Raw genomic sequence first — 18,235 nt, 5'->3', positions numbered from 1 at the left:
GTTGAAATATCCGTGTGCGCATACATATCAGTGGTCAGGGCTTCACATGAGACTGTTTGAAATGATGAAACGCAGTTTTTCCGCTGACATTAGACGAAAAGCTTGCCTAGAACGCGAGAAAACATGACACTCCACTTCTGCGGCATGAAATTTAGCTTTAGCCACCACCAAAGCAAATTCAATGACATTCATCCTGTGCTCCAAACATGCCTCCCATCCAAACATGCACAGCTGTGTTTTGCGAGTGCTGCGCACACAATCTGAAACACGCAAGTGTGTGCGAGTTTTGAAGTCATTCCAGTCCTTTTATTTATGCTCCTGTGATAGAAAAAGCACAGATCACACCCATTACTCATTCTGGTCTCTCTTGATATCAAGTGGGTTTTTAAAATACAAATGAAAACCCTTTTTAAATTTTTAAAATTATGTTTGATTATTGGGGGGCAGCCATATTTTCCTTCAGATATTTTCTTCATAGAGATTACTGAAAACACAGAGCCTAATTAAGCATTTTATTTATGGATTTTTTTTTTTTAAATGTATTACTTTTATATGCATTGCTTTTAAGTTTAAGAATATAAAGTTTCTTGAGGAAAGTTATAACAATAATCATAAAATTAAGAAGAAAAAGAAAACTGATACACATCAGACTGAAATGTGGCATTTATTTTTATTTTATTACTTTGACTATGTCAAGTCCAAAATAAAGAGAAAATTATATAAGATTAAGTTTTCATTTATAAAGTATTTAATTCACTGACCGGATTACTCAAATACACATTGCGTGCGACATGGCTTGATCAATAAAATGTTATTGATTTTTCAGAAAAATTTTGCTATATCGCGATATATCGTTAAAGATAGGCTCAGGTGGTAGAGCGGTTTGTCCACTAAATGCAGGGTTGGTAGTTTGATTCCTGGCACACACTACTCCACATGCCGAAGTGTCCTTTGGCAAGACACTGAACCCCAAATTGCTCCCAATGCCCTTTTGCATGGCAGCTCTGCCGTCATTGTTGTGTGAATGAGTGTGTGAATGAGACTCAGTGTAAAGTGCTTTGAATACCGCTAAGGTTAAAAAGGCCCTATAAAAGTGCAGACCATTTATGGATTTGACAAATTTGAATCTACATTTTGGATAATTGGGAGGGATTATTCTGTTAAACAAGTCTGTCATGTGATACTCCTTGTCAGCTTCTAATCCAGACTGTTTCCTTCAGATGTGAATGTGTCTTGTAAGAATAATATCTTATAGTAATAAGTCCAGATATGGTCAATCAGTGTGATGGATTGCCTTGTGTAATTTGTGTAATCTCTCTTTTTATGCTTTTCCAGGAGCTGCAAGATGCAGATTAGGAATATCCCACCTCACATGCAGTGGGAAGTAAGTGCATCTCTTTTTCAGTAATCTGGGGTAAAGGGACTGGCACAAGGTTTACAATGTTGGAGTAGTATTGTGACTTGCTGGCTCACCACAACATCTCCACAGCATTGGTATTTGAACCACCAGCCTCCTGAGTAATGTCCCAGAATGTGATGTCTTGGACTGCATGAGCTCATGCACTCCAAGGCCAACAAATACTTATTTTGAGTGTTTCTAAGAAATTACCCTTCATATTGATTAAATTAAAAGGAAGATTTTACAAGCGCTCTGAAGCAGCCGTGTGTGTGTGATCTGAATTCTGTGGTTCGAGCTTCATGAAGCCGCCTCGTGATCGAGAGTTGCAAAAATTATAGTACTGGTGGAAGGCTTGGAAAAAACATTTGGATTTTGATTTACTGCTGCTACACAATTTCAGAATTACTGTAATTACGAGTTTCTGAATAGTAAAAATGGTTTGTCTTTGAATTTAACGTTGAAAACTCTGAATTTTATGAAAGTTAAAAAAAAACTGTAGCTTTCATAAAATTGTTACTCTACACACTTATTTTATATGCCATCAAACAAATGTCCACTAGTTTTGTGCTTAAATATTTTTGCAAAAACATATAGAGGTGAATTAATGCAATGAATAAGTATTTTGCTGTCATTGACAACAAAGCATAAGCGTTGCAATAATTTTCTTGAATGATAAGACGGCATAAAATAGCTACTGACCAAATATCACTTTCCCATCTCTGTGATCTGCGCACTATTACCTTTTCACGAACTGCATGCCTAGTATCTGACTTGTGTTCAGATTTCTTTGTTTTGGATGCTTGTCTAGTATGTGGATTTCACTCTGACTGCAAAATGTTCCAATAAAAATCCCATTTTCACCTTACTAGCCTAATGGAGCTCATGTTAATAACATTGTTGTGCTTCACTTACAAAATCAATGTATCGCCAAAAGTGCTCACAAGTGGGCCTCAGTACACTGCTCTTTGCCCTACCACTCCATGTCTGAGCTTACGAGATCCCACTGACCCCTCTGATAACTCGCAAGACATACTCGCTTTGCTAGTCGCTTTCTCTTTTCTGCGCATTTAGGTGAATATGAAAAGACCCTTGCAGTAGTCCATAAAACTGTTCTAATCATAGGAATCAGTTGTAATTCATGACGAAGTCCGCCTAGACCTATATTCTCAGTTCAGGCTTTGCTAACAGAATAAATTAGTCTTGCCTAAATAAATGGGCTAATTCCCCGAATGAGTCATTAATCCATAAAAAGGCTTTTGTATCCTGGAGGAAACAAACATTTAAAAGGGTTGGGGAGAGAAGTGTCAAATATTTGTGAAAAATCTAAAAAAAGTATTTTCCTAGAAATACTGAGGGCATGTGATTTTTGTATAGAAAGTATGGCATCAACTCGCATAATATTAATATCTGTTCAATGTTATGATTTCTACAAGTTGTTAAATTGAAAAAAGCAATATTTTAGAAAAACAAAAACTGAGATGTATTATGTGGGACCTAATGTGTTGGGAAATGACAATAAAATATTACTTGAGGGGCCTTTTTTATATTTTTGCCTGTTTTTTAGGATTAAATATAACCTAATTGTTCATCTTCATAACAATGAATACCATTTGCAGTTATATATCACCTTTAACGATGTACATATGAAATAGAAATGAATGATACACTGACAGAAATGGACATCTGTGTCATACATGCACACTACTTATTCAATTGTGTGTGTTAGCTGTCAATTCTGCTCATGTATTTATGATCCGTCAGATGAATCATTTCTACTCAGTTGTTGCCCAGTGGCGGTGAATTTTTTAGTAGTTTTATGCTCTAACTGCTAGTATTATTTGTCCATAGAATTGTGTAAATTTTTGACGAGAGTATGTAAACAAATTATTCCTCAACTTCATAAAGGCCTGCTTTTCTTTTTTTTGTTACATGAAGTGCAGATATTACAATACAAATCGATAGCCTAGTAAATGAATGACCAGTGCTTGGCCAATGCCCTCATTTTTAAATTACTAGGATAGAAATGTGCCTGTAATTTTTCAGCATACCTTTTCGATACATAATTTTATAAGCAAATTTGGTTAAAATTAGTTTGGTCTTCTATTTAAAATTCTAAAACCTGCACTAAAGTATTTGCAAGGTTTTTGGTTTGGTTAGTGTGCAGACAGAATGTGTCAACTTTTCTGCTAGAAGCCAAATGTACAAAAAAAAGTGTACATTTCATTTTTAAAACTCAATGCAAGTTGTTGTGGACTCAAGTAAACTATATTATTTATATTTAAGCATAATACATTACATTTTTCCTCTTTTTGCTTATTATAAATCCAGTCACTGGTCTCATCCTGCGAAAATGTGAAGTACCTACTTGAGCGAGATTTAGTTAATCTCCTCCTTTTTTTTTTAAGTGTGACCTGAAATGTGTGTGTTCGGTTATGTAATTGTGGGAGGTTTGTGTGTTGTGGGCACATGTTGAGGCGTTAATATAAGGTTGAGATCTTGGAATGTGTGTTGTCCATGTCATGGCGTAGCTTGGGGATGGGCGTTTTGCTGTGTGACCAGGCTCGGACAAGCTTCGCTGGGCCTGGATGTTAACCGGCTGCCCTGTCTGGCTGCAGGCCTACTCCTTGTGTGGACGCCCAGAATGTGTAGATCAACCCCACTCCCCCTTACCCTCACTGCATGGTGTCTGCAAGCCAACCACACCCCCTTCCTCTTTCACCCGCTTGAAGGAACTCTCACCTTATTGGTCAGGATTCCAAAGACTGACTGGATGTGTGGCCAATGGCAGTAAAAGCCCAATGGCTGCTGGGATTTCCATAGTAATGCTTGCGCCAACCAATAGCAACACTTGGAGAAGGGAAGTGGTGGTGGGTGCAGGGTTGAGGGCCATTAGAATGTGTGACAAATAGAGGGCTTGTGTTTTTGAAAGCCCCAGTCTTTTCACCCATTTTCAATGTTTTATGCCTGCATGGCTCCTTCAGAGAAGGCGTGGTGAAAGCAGTTGCATGTGGTGTAAATTGGTCTGTAATTAAGAGGGGATTTTTTTTTTTTTTCTTCTTTATTACCTGAACACTTCCAAAATTAAGCTGATTGGTCATTACTTCATTTTTAATGCTTTGAGAGCCTCAAATAATATCTAAATTACCAAGAGGCAAACAGTTATTTTCACTGGACTTGAATCAACTGTTCAATATGTTCTACAGAGGGTCCAGCATGCAATTCTTGCTTCAGGAGAAACTTGTATTGTGTTGTTACGGGGCTCAACATTACAGTATTTTTTTCTGCTGGCCCTGCCAACATTTTAACTGGCCCAACCTCAAAAAAAATATTTTTTTGCATTTTTAATTGCATTTTGTATGTATTTGTGCCAGAAATAATATTTAACATTTAAATGTTACATTTTTCTTAACAAAAACTTTCTAGCTTTGCTGGAAAATAATGGTGTACTATGAAGAACAGTTTTTTTTTTTTTTTTTTTTTTTGCCAATTCTTACTGATATTATTATGATTTTTTTTTGGCTAAAACACTTATGATAGCCAGCTAGATACCTTGGTTGCCGTGATGAAAGTGTGAATTGGTAGAATTTGCAACAAGGTTTTATACATCATTTAATCCAAATATTTGAGTTTTAATGTCATAGAAGCACATTAACGAGATAAACAAATGTAATATTTAGCGACATCGCAGTACTTGCCTGATTGGGTGACTGTTCCATCTACTGGCCTGACACATTCTCACAATGGCCCTGGGAAAGTGGACCATCCTTATTGTTAACTGTATTCTTTAGAATTTTTTTCATCCCTATGGCAACTAAATTATTTGTATGTTAGTGCAGGTAGCACAGGTCATTGTAACTCGCAGTATTGTAAACGAGTCTCCATCTCTCACTTTACCCAAAAATGGAAGGACACATTGTGGTTACATTTTCCTCTGAGGTTAAAAAAAGAACAAGTGGCGACATCTTTAGTAGATGGTTTTGTATGCCTTGACTTGAATATTTACATCTCTGAATCAGCAAGGGTTAAACTATAGTTCTTACGATTCAATTTAACCCATATTTTTATGTTGCACATCCTTATAGTTGTCAGCCAACTGGTGAGTATCGAGTTTTATATACTCACCGTAGCCAATTTTTAGTTTGATACCACTTGGCGAGTGTTAATTTCGTACCCTGGTTGTTCACCAAAGGATGAGTAAAACAGTCCTAGTAATTAAGTTGTGACACCCTTACCACAATGTCTAGTCTCCTACGCTGTTGCTCTTCGGCACAATCCCAACGTTTCTCTTGCTTGTCACCAACAGGTTCTTGATGGGTTGTTAGCACAGTACGGCACAGTGGAGAGCTGTGAACAAGGTAGGACACATGTTTGCAGATCGTCGCTTCAGTTGTTATCTGTAAAAGATTAAACGATTAGTTAACTCTTACCATCTTTCCTTTCTTATTGTCATGGTATCTCCAGTCAACACGGACACAGAGACTGCTGTTGTCAATGTGCGATATGCCACCAAAGACCAAGCCAGAGAGTAAGTACCTTCTGCATTGGATTCATCTGACTCGATCACCCCCTGTATCCCATGTCTCACAGTGAAATGTAAAACTTCTACATGCACTGCTGTTTAGGTTTATTCAGCAATTATAATAACTCATTTAGTGCCACCTACTGTTTGATTACAAGAACTGCAGGGCTGTCACAGAGATTAGTGAAGTAGCCCCTAGTAAATGAGTGGAAAGTCTTGGACAAAGGAATCTACAGCGATTTGTGTGCACACAATAGTCGTTCCTGTTAGCATCCGCGAGTTGATGTCAATGGAATAGATTCGGTGGGTTTAAAGGTGTCCTGCACTCCATCATATTAAAGCCCCACGCCCTAAAACCCCAAATCAGTTTCTGTTAAGTTTTAAACAGTGTCCTGTTTGGGAGGCAAGTGCAGAAGTAGAGATGGTATTTATTCCCCAGTCTGTCATCTGGGGTATAATGCAAAGAAACCTTGTTTATATGTAATGAAATACTATATTTTTAGATTTGAAATTCAGTTTATTCTGTTTTCTGGGAATGTTTACTAGCTTTATTCTGTATAATACTATATTCTTCAAATTAATACAGAATATTGTGTTTTGTATGTACTTTCAGTTTGCACAGTTTTGTCCCTTCAGTGAATGTAATTTTACAAGCATCAGTTTGTAAACGTAAGGAAATTGGGTTCTTAAAGGAGTAGTTCACCCAAAAATGAAAATCCTGTCATCTCACTCTCATGCCATCCCAGTTGTGTATGACTGACTTTTTTCTGCAGAACACACTAATTAAAATTCAGAAGAATATCTCAAATCTGTTGGTCCAAACAATGCAAGTGAATGGTGACCAAAACTTTGAAGCTCTAAAAAGCACAAAGCCTGCATAAAAGTAATCCATATGACTCCAGAGGTTTAATCCAAGTCTTCTGAAGAAATTCAATCAGTTTGGGTGAGGACAGACCAAAATATAACACATTTTTTCCACTATAAATCTTAGCATCAGCAGTCTCCTTCATGATGATAATATCAAGCTTGATTACACTTCTTTGCACCATCTAGTGGTCTGCGCATGCATCATACACTTGAGCTTGAAACCATGATCATGCCTAGAGACTGCAATGGCAAGATGTGCAGTGAAAAATAAGTTATATTTTTTTTGTCTGTTTTCACCCAAAACTGATTAGATTACTTCAGAAGACATGGATTTAAACACTGCAGTCGAATGGACTACTTTGAATCTCCAAAAAGCACAAAGATCGCATATAACGTTTTGGTCACCATTCACTTGCATTGTATGGACCTGCAGGGCTGAGATTTTCTTTAAAAAAATCTTTGTGTTCTGCAAAAAAAAGTCAAATATATCTGGGATGGCATGAGGGTGAGTAAATGATCAGAGAATTTCCATTTTTGGTGAACTATTCCATTAAAGATAAAGTATAATTTTTATCTAATGTTTAATGCTGTCGGGCTGGTTGCTGTGTTCAACCAATGTCATGAGTTTGGAGTGTTTAGAAGAGTGTTCGGGGAAACCTTTTTGTCATAATCCTTTCAGAAATTACATGCCTTTTTAAAGTGAAAGGAATGTGTTTGTTAGTGTGTCTGTTTATGTTTCCCATCCCTCTGTTACTCACTTTTCCAGAGCATTGGAAAAATTAAATGGCTTCCTAATGGAGAACTACGCACTAAAGGTTTCCTATATCCCTGATGAGACTGCAGCAGCCGACCCCACTCCGATGGGCGGCAGAAGAGGTTTCAACTCACGCGGACCACCCCGCCAAGGCTCTCCCAATATGGGTGCTAGACCTAAACTACAGTCAGATGTGCCCCTGCGCATACTGGTGCCCACACAGTTTGTGGGAGCTATCATCGGCAAGGAGGGCGCAACCATACGCAATATAACCAAGCAAACGCACTCAAAGTAAGAATACTTTTTTTGTGTGTGTGTAGTTATAAGCTGACTAAGATTGTTTACAATCATGTAAAATAGGGATCGTACAACTAGTACAATCAATTTTTCTTGACTAAGTTGCCATCCTTTACTTTGTGTGCTGACAGTGTATTGTTTGAATGGTAATGTAAAAATTAGGATTGATTGGTTCATCTAATTGTTTGCTTATGTGTTGTGTATGTATGTACAGGATTGATATCCACCGTAAAGAGAATGCAGGAGCAGCAGAAAAGCCCATCACTGTTCACTCCACACCAGAGGGCTGCAGTTCTGCCTGTCGAAACATCATGGAGATCATGCAGAAAGAGGCAATCGACACTAAGATGTGCGATTAATGCACTCACTGCACATTTCATACCCACATTTAACTGATAATACAGTTTTCTGACTGTCATATTACCTCATTACAGACTTCTCAAACTATTTTTACACTCAACTTTGCATGTTCAGTCATACACATCAGATCACACTGTACCCTGCTGTCTCTCAAACACAGCACTGAAGAAATTCCTCTGAAGATCTTGTCTCATAATAATTTTGTGGGCCGCCTGATTGGAAAAGAGGGACGCAACTTAAAGAAGATCGAGCAAGATACTGACACAAAGATCACAATCTCACCGTAAGTAAATTTTTTCAGTCTGTGCTTGAAAATCTCCCCTCATTAAATTATAAATACCACTTGCTACTGACTAGTAAGTTGCAAATCATGGTTTATATTATGTAAACTAAAAACCTTATAAGGGGGAGGCAAGGGAGCCCTTAAATATGTCCCGCCCCAACTTTCAACAGGATGTGTCTACATAAACATAATACAGAACTTAAAAGAATGTTCCGGGTTCAATACAAGTGAAGCTCAATCAACAGCATTTGTGGCATAATGTTGGTTACCACAAATGGTAATTGACTCATCCCTCATTTTTATAAAAAGCACAAATCTGGGTTACAGTGAGGCACTTGCAATGGAAGTGAATGTGGCCAATTTTTTGAGTGTAAAGGCAGAAATGTGAAGCTTATTTTATAAAAGCACCTACATTAATTCTTCTGTTAAATCTTATGTATTGTGTCTTAATTAAATCTTGATTTCTACAGTCATTTTAGGGTTTGATGACATTACATTGTCATGTAAATTTGGCCCCATTCACTTCCATTGTTAGAGCCTCACTTTCACCCTGATTTTTGCTTTTTCTTTCTTTTTGTTTTAGGAGGGACAAGTCAAAATGTAATTTTGTAGCAATCAATATTATGTCACAAATGCTGTTGATAGAGCTTGACTTGTATTGAACCCGGAATATTCCTTTAAGCGATTTCATGGAACCTTTTATATGTAATGTTGGATATCACAAAATAAATATGTAACATTGTAGCTGCATTTATATCTGTTTCCACTTCCCTATTCACCTTCATTTTGTCCCCTCTCATGCTCTCTCTTAGTCTGCAGGATCTGACCCTGTATAACCCAGAGCGTACCATTACTGTTAAGGGTTCATTAGAGGCTTGTGCAAAAGCAGAAGAAGAAATCATGAAGAAAATCCGCGAGTCCTACGAAAATGACGTTGCTGCCATGCATGTAAGCCCACAACACAATTATTAGGGTTAAATTTCCATCTGAAATAAAGCACATCAATAGATTAATAATTTTTTTCCCCCCTCTAGTTACAATCGAACCTGATTCCTGGGCTCAGTCTGAATGCTTTGGGTATTTTCCCTGGTGCTGGAAGTGGAGGGATGTCGCCCTCTGTGGTTTCAGGACCTCCAGCTGGGGCTCAATCTGCTTATCAATCATTTGGGGTAACACAATTACATTTAGATTGTGTGAATGTGTATACAAGGGTCAGAAATTAACCAAGGGTGTGGGCGAAAATGCCACCAATATTTAAAATAAGACTATTGAATCTTATGTAACATTTAATATTTCATAATAGGGATGTCTAACTTTTTTTTGAGAACAAGTACTGATACTTAATTTTTTTGTACTCGGCCGGTACCGTGTTCGATACCTGTTTTTTTGCCCAATCTCCATACCAACAGTTTATTTCAATTGTATAATCAAAATTGTGTTTTAAGTTAATTCAAATGAAAATATTAACAATTAATTTTCAGCATAGTATTGTATTATTGTGATTATATACAGAACCTCACAGCACAATCCAAAATACAACATTGGACTTATATTTTGTCAAATGAAGTGATGCACAACGGAGCATCACAGATGTTAGATACTGCTTGAGAAAAATACAGTTTACTACTGACTTATTATAATAATAATAATAATAATAATAATAATAATAATAATTAGTAGTAGTAGTACTGTGAATATTACATAACTTTACAGTTGTGATTTATTTCTGTCATATGTTTTTCCTATAAAATTACCTTTAATTTTTGACCAAAGAGCTCTGACGTCATGACGGCAGAAATGGAATGGAAAAGACATTCGCTACGTGATTCAAAGTGATTATTAAACAACAAAAGGCAGCTGTTTAATTAAATAAATATGTACTCTGTATGTGACTCGTGCTACATCGTGAATTTGCACTCTGTTTACTGTCATCTGCTACAAACAGAGCGTGAGGTGCTCATGATGTTGTTTTCCTTTTATGAGTCATGATGAGCTTTAACAGGTATGTGCAGCCGGCGTCAGCACGACATCACTGTCTCCACACATTCACAAGCACTCGCATTTAAATTACATGTAAACTATATATATTTCATTAAATCACAGCCATTGCGGTTAAACAATCTCAATGATTACATAATGACATTTGTACATCAGATGGTATCGGTTTTTGGTATTGGAGCATTTTTACAAGTACCTGTACTTGAGCGCGGTGTCGGACCCGATACCGGTATCAGGACATCCTTATTTCATATATTCTTGGCCTGTCTTGTTATGGGTTTAAATACCTTGGTGACCATTTCAGTTAATTGAATCAATGGAAGTATTTATTTTGACATAAATTGACAACACACTTTGTGGTATACTGTGTGTTAGATAATAAATGCCCTCATAAAGGGATGAAATGTTCCAGAAAATCAATTCCGTGTGGAAAAGATTGCCCCCTCAATAAAAGTTCATTTCTGACACTGGTGTGTACATATACTGTATGTACTTGTGGTATGAATGAGTATCACATAGTAAGAGAACAAGGAGTACACGGTGCACAGGTTTGTGTGGGAGTGTGTGTTAATGTGTATGTTTCTCTCGTAGTGCAGCGTGTTTGGGGGTGAGGTGCCGTTATGGGCCTCTGCACTCTCCTCCAGCAGCAGCAGCCCAGTCTTGTCTGTAAGTTTCTATATACACCATGCCCTGCATGGCTTGGCTGCTCTTTACTGGATTGGCTATAGGGGACAAATAATTAGTCGCTGACCAAGGGGGGTGACTTAATCCTCCTGCTAACGGAGTTGTTGAAATGCTGCGTGTCTGTTTAACACTCAAAGTGCGTAAATGTAGACCTTAAGTGCTTTGCGTGTGAAGGATGGGAATAAATGTTGTCTGGTTTGCTTTGAGAGGTGTAGGGTATAAATAACATTGAGTAGAGTTAGACTAACCTCAAAGTGTGGGTGGGGGGGGTTGGGTGTTGGTGGGTGAGTGTATTTGAGTGCCGAAACTACTCACTAGTGAGGACATTTTAGATTGTCCATAAATCGGCCAAATCACATTTAGCTTGAAATCTACTGATGTGCACAAATTTCTGTGATGGGTAGGGGATAGAAAATATCATTAAGCCTTTTATGAAGTGTGTGTGTGTGTGTGTGTGTGTGTGTGTGTGTGTGTGCGCGTGCTTGGATATTATTGTTATTCTTAGCCCAAATTGTTTTCTAGAGCGACAGTTGTTGGAAGTAGAATCTATACTTCATCTACATTTGTATGTTCTTTGTGCCCAAGATTTTGTATCCAATTAAAGTTATTTTTTCAGTTCACATCAAGAATGTTATAGAAATGATTGTTTAAAGGACTACGTTGATATTTGTAAGGTTTTCTTTCTTTTTTTTTGGCAACCAAAGCCGACCATTTTCCACCTTTTCTATGACCCTTTGAACTAAACAGGCTTTTTTTTTTTTTTAAAATGTACACATTTTTTTGGGCTGCTGTGCTTTAATAAATATCCCCTTTGCATGTGAAATGAGCAACAATTTGCTACTCTTACATTTCAGGATGTGGGTTTTCTTTTATCAAATCAGTTTAACTGCTCTTCTTAACAGCCTCCTTTGTAAAGTCTGCTTTATATTATGATAGGATCACAAATTATGAAATAATCCGTGACCTTGTTAAAATTAAACTTGAGCCGTTTATTTCTAATGCTGTGATCCTTTTGTAGGAAATGAGTGGCAGGTGCCTCGCACAGTCAAAAACAGCACACGATTTGGCAACATTTTACTCTTATTACTGCTTCTGGTGTTTAGAAGTAATTGTATCTATCCTACTTGTATTACCTCACTGTAACTGGAAGGGCCAAGTTTCTGACATCAGAAATCTAAGGATATCAGTGAGTCATTTTTGCAGCTTTGTTTCTCAAAGTTTTTGGAGAGGAGTTTATTGTACAATGAAAATCACTTTTAAAACTCCTATCTCAAAAGATCAAGGAAATGTGATTTCTCATCAAATGACCCATTTAACATAAAATGACCATTCAGAGTGAACGGTTGGAAATCGGATACATTTACTCACACAATCAAATAACTAGCCTGTTCCTCCAAAGGTCTTTCCCCCCAGGTCTTAATCACATAGCGAGAAATGTTTTGTCTGTCTGTCCTGTCTTATGTTCTCTGGACGCGTGTCCAATAAAATCATATTTATTTTGTGTTGAATGTGTTTTAATAACTCTTGGGTATATTTGTGTCCACAGCCACAGATGGAATCAGAGACTGTGCATCTCTTCATTCCTGCTCTGGCAGTTGGTGCTATTATCGGCAAGCAGGGCCAGCACATCAAACAGCTCAGTCGCTTTGCTGGTGCGTCAATCAAAGTAAGTGATTGCAAGAGAATGGTTTGAATGTTACTGAGATCCTTCAGCTCATAAATCCTGTTCGTTAAACTTTTTTCACTGTTGTACCCATATTAAAGTCAATCAAATGCTCATACACCTGCAAATAATTATGTTTTAACTGATCTTGTCAACTGAAAATGAAGTTAAAGAGCTGACATTTTCTCTTGATAGATTGCCCCCGCTGATGGAATTGATGCAAAGCAAAGAATGGTTATTATTTCTGGACCACCAGAGGCACAGTTCAAGGTAAAACATTGTTGAACCTTTAAGGATCGTGTGTGTGTGTGTGTGTGTGTGTGTATATAATATGGTTGTTTGAATTAGTTACTGATACGTTGGTTTCCTGGGCTGTCTTTGTCAGGCTCAGGGACGTATCTTTGGGAAGTTAAAAGAAGATAACTTTTTTGGACCAAAGGAGGAGGTTAAATTAGATGCTCACATAAAAGTGCCATCATTCGCTGCCGGCAGAGTCATTGGCAAGGGAGGCAAAACGGTAAACATACACTGCACTACTCAACTTTGTAAAGCTTTGAAATGGTATGTCACAAAATTACTGATTGACTGTAAAGGCCCTGGTATACTCTAGGCATTGTTCTTTGTTCTTCTCTTGGAGCCAAAAAAGAAGTCAAAAACAGCTGAGCAATGGTATTATGTTTGCACCACAGCGCTGGGGCAGTCGTTTAGAGGAGTATTTTAATACGTGGACATGTTAAACCGTAACTGTGACATTTTAAAATGTGTTTTGACGACTTGCCTCATTTTATGAATATAATTTACATTTAAATCATCACAGAGTGGTTATAATGGCTTATTCTACAGATTTTAAGTAATATTATCAACAGCAAAATATGTGTAATTTGTCATGTTTACATTCTGCATTCATGGCGCTAATGTGCTACCATGCTATACAGTGGCATACAAATGTTTGAGCACCCCTGGTCAAGATTTCTGTTGCTGTGAATAACTAATGGAGCAAAAGATGAGGGGAGCTTCCAAAAGCCTTAAAGTTAAAGATGAAATATTTATTTAATATAAAAAGTTAAATTGCTTAAAATATGAATCTTTTACGGTTTCAAAATAACAAAAAAGGAAAAAGGTCCGTAGCAAAAGTTTGGGCACCCTGCATGGTCAGTACTTCGTAACACCCCCTGGCAAGTATCCCAGCTTGAAAAAGCTTTTTATAGCCAGCTAAGTGTCTTTCAGTTCATGTTTGGTGGATTTTCACCCATTCTTCCTTGCTATAGGTTTCTAGCTCTGTGAGATTCTTGGGCCGTCTTGCATGCACTGCTCTTTTGAGGTCTATCCACAGATTTTTGATGATGTTTAGGTCAAGGAACTGTGAGGGCCATGGCAAAACCTTGAGCTTGCGCCTCTTGAGGTAGACCATTGTGGAATTTGAGGTGTGTTTAGGATCATTATACTGTTGCAGAAGCAATCCTCTTTTCATCTTCAGATTTTTTACAGATGGTGTGATGTTCCAGAATTTGCTGGTATTTAATTTAATCCATTCTTTCCTCTACCAGTGAAATGTTCCCCTGTGCCAAGCCCATCAACACAAGCCCAAAGCACGATCGACCCCCGTGCTTAACAGATGGAGAGGTGTAATAATACATTATGCACCCTTTTTTCTACAAACATACCTTTTGCTCATTGCGGCCCAAAAGTTACATTTTAACTTCATCAGACCGCAGGACTTGTTTTTAAAATGCATCTGGCTTGTTTAGATGTTCATTTGCAAACTTCTGATGCTGAAATTTGTGGTGAGGATGCAGGAAAGGTTTTCATCTCATGATTATTCAATGGAGGTTATATTTGTGCAGGTGTCGCTGCACAGTAGAACAGTGCACCACTACTCCAGAGTCTGCTAAATCATCCTGAAGGTCTTTTGTAGTCAAACAGGGGTTTTGATCATAGCAATCCTATGAGGAGTTCTCTCTGAAAGATTTCTTGGTCTTCCAGACCTCAACTTGAACTCCAGCGTTCCTGTTAACTGCCATTTCTTAATTACATTATGAACTGAGGAAACTGCTTCCTGAAAACGCATTGCTATCTGCTTATCGCCTTCTCACGCTTTGTGGGCTTCAATTTTAATTTTGGATTTCGCACATGGCTGCTGATTGTTAGGACAAGATTTGAGGAGTCAGAGTATGTATAAAGCTTTGAAATCTGCATCACCTGGCCTTTCCAAATGATGATTGTGAACAAACTAATTTAGGTCTGAGATCTTGGTAAAAGTTATCTGAGAGCTCAAATCTCTTGGGGTGCCCAAACTTTTGCATGGTGCTCCTTTCCGTTTTTTTTCACTAAAATTTTTTACAAAATACAAATAATACACTAATTTTGCAAAAAAATAAAGAATGTTTAATCTTTATGCCTTTTTGGAGATCAATTCACCTTCTACTCAACTATTCACAGCAACAGAAATTTTGACCAGGGGTGCCCAAATGTTTGGCAACTTATGGCAACTATAAACATACAGTCTTATAGCACTAATTTTCGATACTGTGTGTGTGTGTGTGTGTGTGTGTGTGTGTGTGTGTGTGTGTGTGTGTGTGTATGGATGACGCCATGTTCACATGTGATCTGTTTGTTTTTAGGTGAATGAACTTCAGAACTTGACCAGTGCTGAGGTGGTTGTCCCACGGGACCAGTCGCCTGATGAAAATGACGAAGTTGTAGTAAAAATCACAGGCCACTTCTATGCAAGCCAGGTGATTTGAACATTTTACACACTATACTGAAACTGCATCATTTGTCTCAGGTTTTATGGTATACATTTTTGCCATTTCTGTTTTTCATCTTTCAGCTGGCCCAGCGAAAGATCCAGGAGATTATTTCTCAGGTGAGGCGGCAACAGCAGCCCAAACCCTCGACCACAGGTCCACCAGGCGCCCGGCGGAAATAGGGCCACAATGACTTCTCAGGAGACTAACAGGACACTGGACACGGACATCTCAGGAGTCAGGGAATGTCCTTACAACCCCGCCCACATTTGCACCCATTTCTCTTGAATGTTCAATTTGGGCACATTTTATTTTTTCCCCCATCAAACAAAATATGTGAGTAAACAAAGTTAGGAAAACTAGCCGCTAAGTCCAATGCCTTATGGTAACTGCACAGGCCTAAGTTGAAAGATGTTAACTTTTCGTTATTTGAGTTCATTGAGAAATGCAGCATTGATTTTTTGGTGTAAAAGGCATTTCAAGCCTGTTCTTATGGACAAGGAATGGGTGATATGGGGGTGGGGTTTAAGAGTAGAGGTTGGGGACGATTATTGTTGGAAGTATGGTGTCCTGGTATCCATAATGGCATTTTATAAATTCTGATGCATTTTATAGATGAATATATATAAATATATATGTATGAAATTATGAAAGAAGGTGGAGCAACACTGCCACTTGTGACTGAGGGAAGTGTTGATTGGTGTTGGTCAGGAAACCAAGTTAATATGCATTTTTACCGATCTACCTCAGGCTAGAGTACCTCAGAAAAAAGAAAGAAAATGATATATGAAAAAATTTTCTGTTCTTTTTTATTATTTTGCTTTGTGGTATTTTGTATACATTATAAAGCTTATAGTTCTTGAACATTTTTATTTTTTTAAGAAAATGTAAAATGTATTGTGTAGTCAACAAACGAAGCCTGAGCTCCGCCTACCGTTTGCCGCGCATACAATGAATAACTGTATGTGTATGCGCCTTCGAGAAGAGCGGAGTTTGGCTCTCTACGTCAGCTACAGATAGCAGAAAGAAAAGAAAAGGGCCTCAGTGTCGCTGAGGAGCCACCACCCTTTGAAACACCGTCAAAGTAATGAAAACTACAATGCCAACCGTACATATTGCAGCAATGCCGCTTATAGACAAGCTAATATAATATTTAATAACTGTTTTGGCGGTAGCAAAAATTCCACAAGCATTTCATTACACTTCAGCTAGGGTTGGATGCAAGCAATAGAGGTCAGGGATGATCATAATCCTGCTGTAAACCTCTTTGACACCCCCCTCATCCTCCGCGGGACTTGTTATTTATCATAGTAAAAATAACGGTGAGCCTGGTTGAGGTTGTTTTCTTTTCATTTATATTTTTTCTTTTTCAAATAATGCGCTCTATTACGTTTTGGAACGGGCTTTTTACGTTCCAAGGAGGAGTTGCATCAAACCGGGCCTCATACAGATATTCAGTGTTTAGCGTCAGTCAATGCATGTCAGGGGTCGTGGAGTTGCAATGTTTTGATGCTTTCGCGTAGATCACAATAGTCAAAGGTGCGTCTCTAGGCTAACAAGCAGTAACCGATGCACGCGCATACGGTTTCATTTAAACTTTTTTGTTTATCATTCAAAGAAATAAAAAAGCTAAAAAAAAATATCTATATATATATATATTATGAACATTAGTCAGAAAAATTTAGTATACAGAAACGGAAAAAAATACAATATTCCTTTGTTTTCATGCAGAATGTAAATACGATTTGATTGTGGTAAAAGAGTACATCCATGCTTCCACACTAGTAAGAACATTGTCTACCTCAGCTGAGGAAAGGGTGGATGGGAGGAATTCCTTCCGTCTGACCTTACGCCTCCAGCGCGCGCAGCGATACCTCAAGTCCCTCGCGAACACTTCCACACTGGGTATGCGCGTCGCGCCTAGCGCTGACCGGAGGGGGCATAAGTGATCGGTTTTTTTTTTTTTTTTTCTTCACACTTCTCTTACACCGTTTTTGATCTACCTCTTATTAGAAAAGTATTTAAATGAAATGCATTTTGCTATGTGTTATCTATATGGTCATGGCCCACCTGCCCCTTTCCTCACAGAAAAAAAATATCATTTAAAAAAAAAAAAAAAATCATGTATGGCTACACTTTAAAGAAGATTGAGAAATTGTTTTATTTTGCCTGCAATGTATTTATCTGCTAACTGATTTGAAACCTCACCTTATTGCTATTTTCGTTTCTGCTTCTTGGTTTGGTGTGGCTTCCTTGGGCTTTATTTCTTGTGTAGGTATTGTATCAAAGGTCAAAATGTTTATTTTGGGATCTGATTATTGATGGCTAGAAAAAGTTGTTTTCAATGGCCTGCTTCTTTCTTGCTTATAAAATATGAACAATTAAGTCTTTGTTTTTACCCTTTTCATGTCTTATGGATGCTACAGTTTTTCTGATTTTTGACTGGGATCTGATCCAATTTCTTTTCATGGCTGTGTTGTGTGGTGAGTCATGTTTCAGTGGGAATGTGATGTGGAATTCCAGGATTCTGAATAGTTCCAGAAAAGTGGTCCGATTTTAGCATGAGCAACATCCCCTCCAACCATGCTTGTACGCCCTCACACACCTCCACTTGTCAAATGCCTCTGATGCAAACAAAACAATTAAAAGTCAAGTTGGCTCCTA

The 18,235-nt window shown here is 37.9% G+C and overlaps 1 protein-coding gene across 2 annotated transcripts in view; it reads left to right on the top strand.

Annotated features, from left to right (window-relative positions):
* LOC127650524 (insulin-like growth factor 2 mRNA-binding protein 3) overlaps positions 1 to 18,234 on the top strand; it is a 29,938-nt gene extending 11,704 nt beyond the window's left edge. The window contains exons 3-16 of one of the 2 annotated variants that reach the window (XM_052135983.1): positions 1,336 to 1,384; positions 5,703 to 5,754; positions 5,861 to 5,924; positions 7,552 to 7,830; positions 8,051 to 8,185; positions 8,357 to 8,479; positions 9,292 to 9,427; positions 9,514 to 9,648; positions 11,069 to 11,143; positions 12,708 to 12,827; positions 13,020 to 13,094; positions 13,210 to 13,341; positions 15,446 to 15,559; positions 15,655 to 18,234. In XM_052135983.1, the coding sequence (XP_051991943.1) occupies positions 1,336 to 1,384; positions 5,703 to 5,754; positions 5,861 to 5,924; positions 7,552 to 7,830; positions 8,051 to 8,185; positions 8,357 to 8,479; positions 9,292 to 9,427; positions 9,514 to 9,648; positions 11,069 to 11,143; positions 12,708 to 12,827; positions 13,020 to 13,094; positions 13,210 to 13,341; positions 15,446 to 15,559; positions 15,655 to 15,753 (1,588 nt within the window). In that variant the 3' untranslated portion in view covers positions 15,754 to 18,234. The remainder of the gene's footprint in view (positions 1 to 1,335; positions 1,385 to 5,702; positions 5,755 to 5,860; positions 5,925 to 7,551; positions 7,831 to 8,050; positions 8,186 to 8,356; positions 8,480 to 9,291; positions 9,428 to 9,513; positions 9,649 to 11,068; positions 11,144 to 12,707; positions 12,828 to 13,019; positions 13,095 to 13,209; positions 13,342 to 15,445; positions 15,560 to 15,654) is intronic. The other variant, XM_052135984.1, reaches the window with a different exon arrangement.
* The last annotated feature ends 1 nt before the right edge of the window (position 18,235 follows it).

Source organism: Xyrauchen texanus, chromosome 10 (assembly GCF_025860055.1).
Source record: "Xyrauchen texanus isolate HMW12.3.18 chromosome 10, RBS_HiC_50CHRs, whole genome shotgun sequence".
In the NCBI taxonomy this organism is placed as follows: Eukaryota; Metazoa; Chordata; class Actinopteri; order Cypriniformes; family Catostomidae; genus Xyrauchen; species Xyrauchen texanus.
The sequence above is the reverse complement of the archived record's forward strand: the minus strand, read 5'-3'. Positions and strand labels throughout refer to the sequence as shown.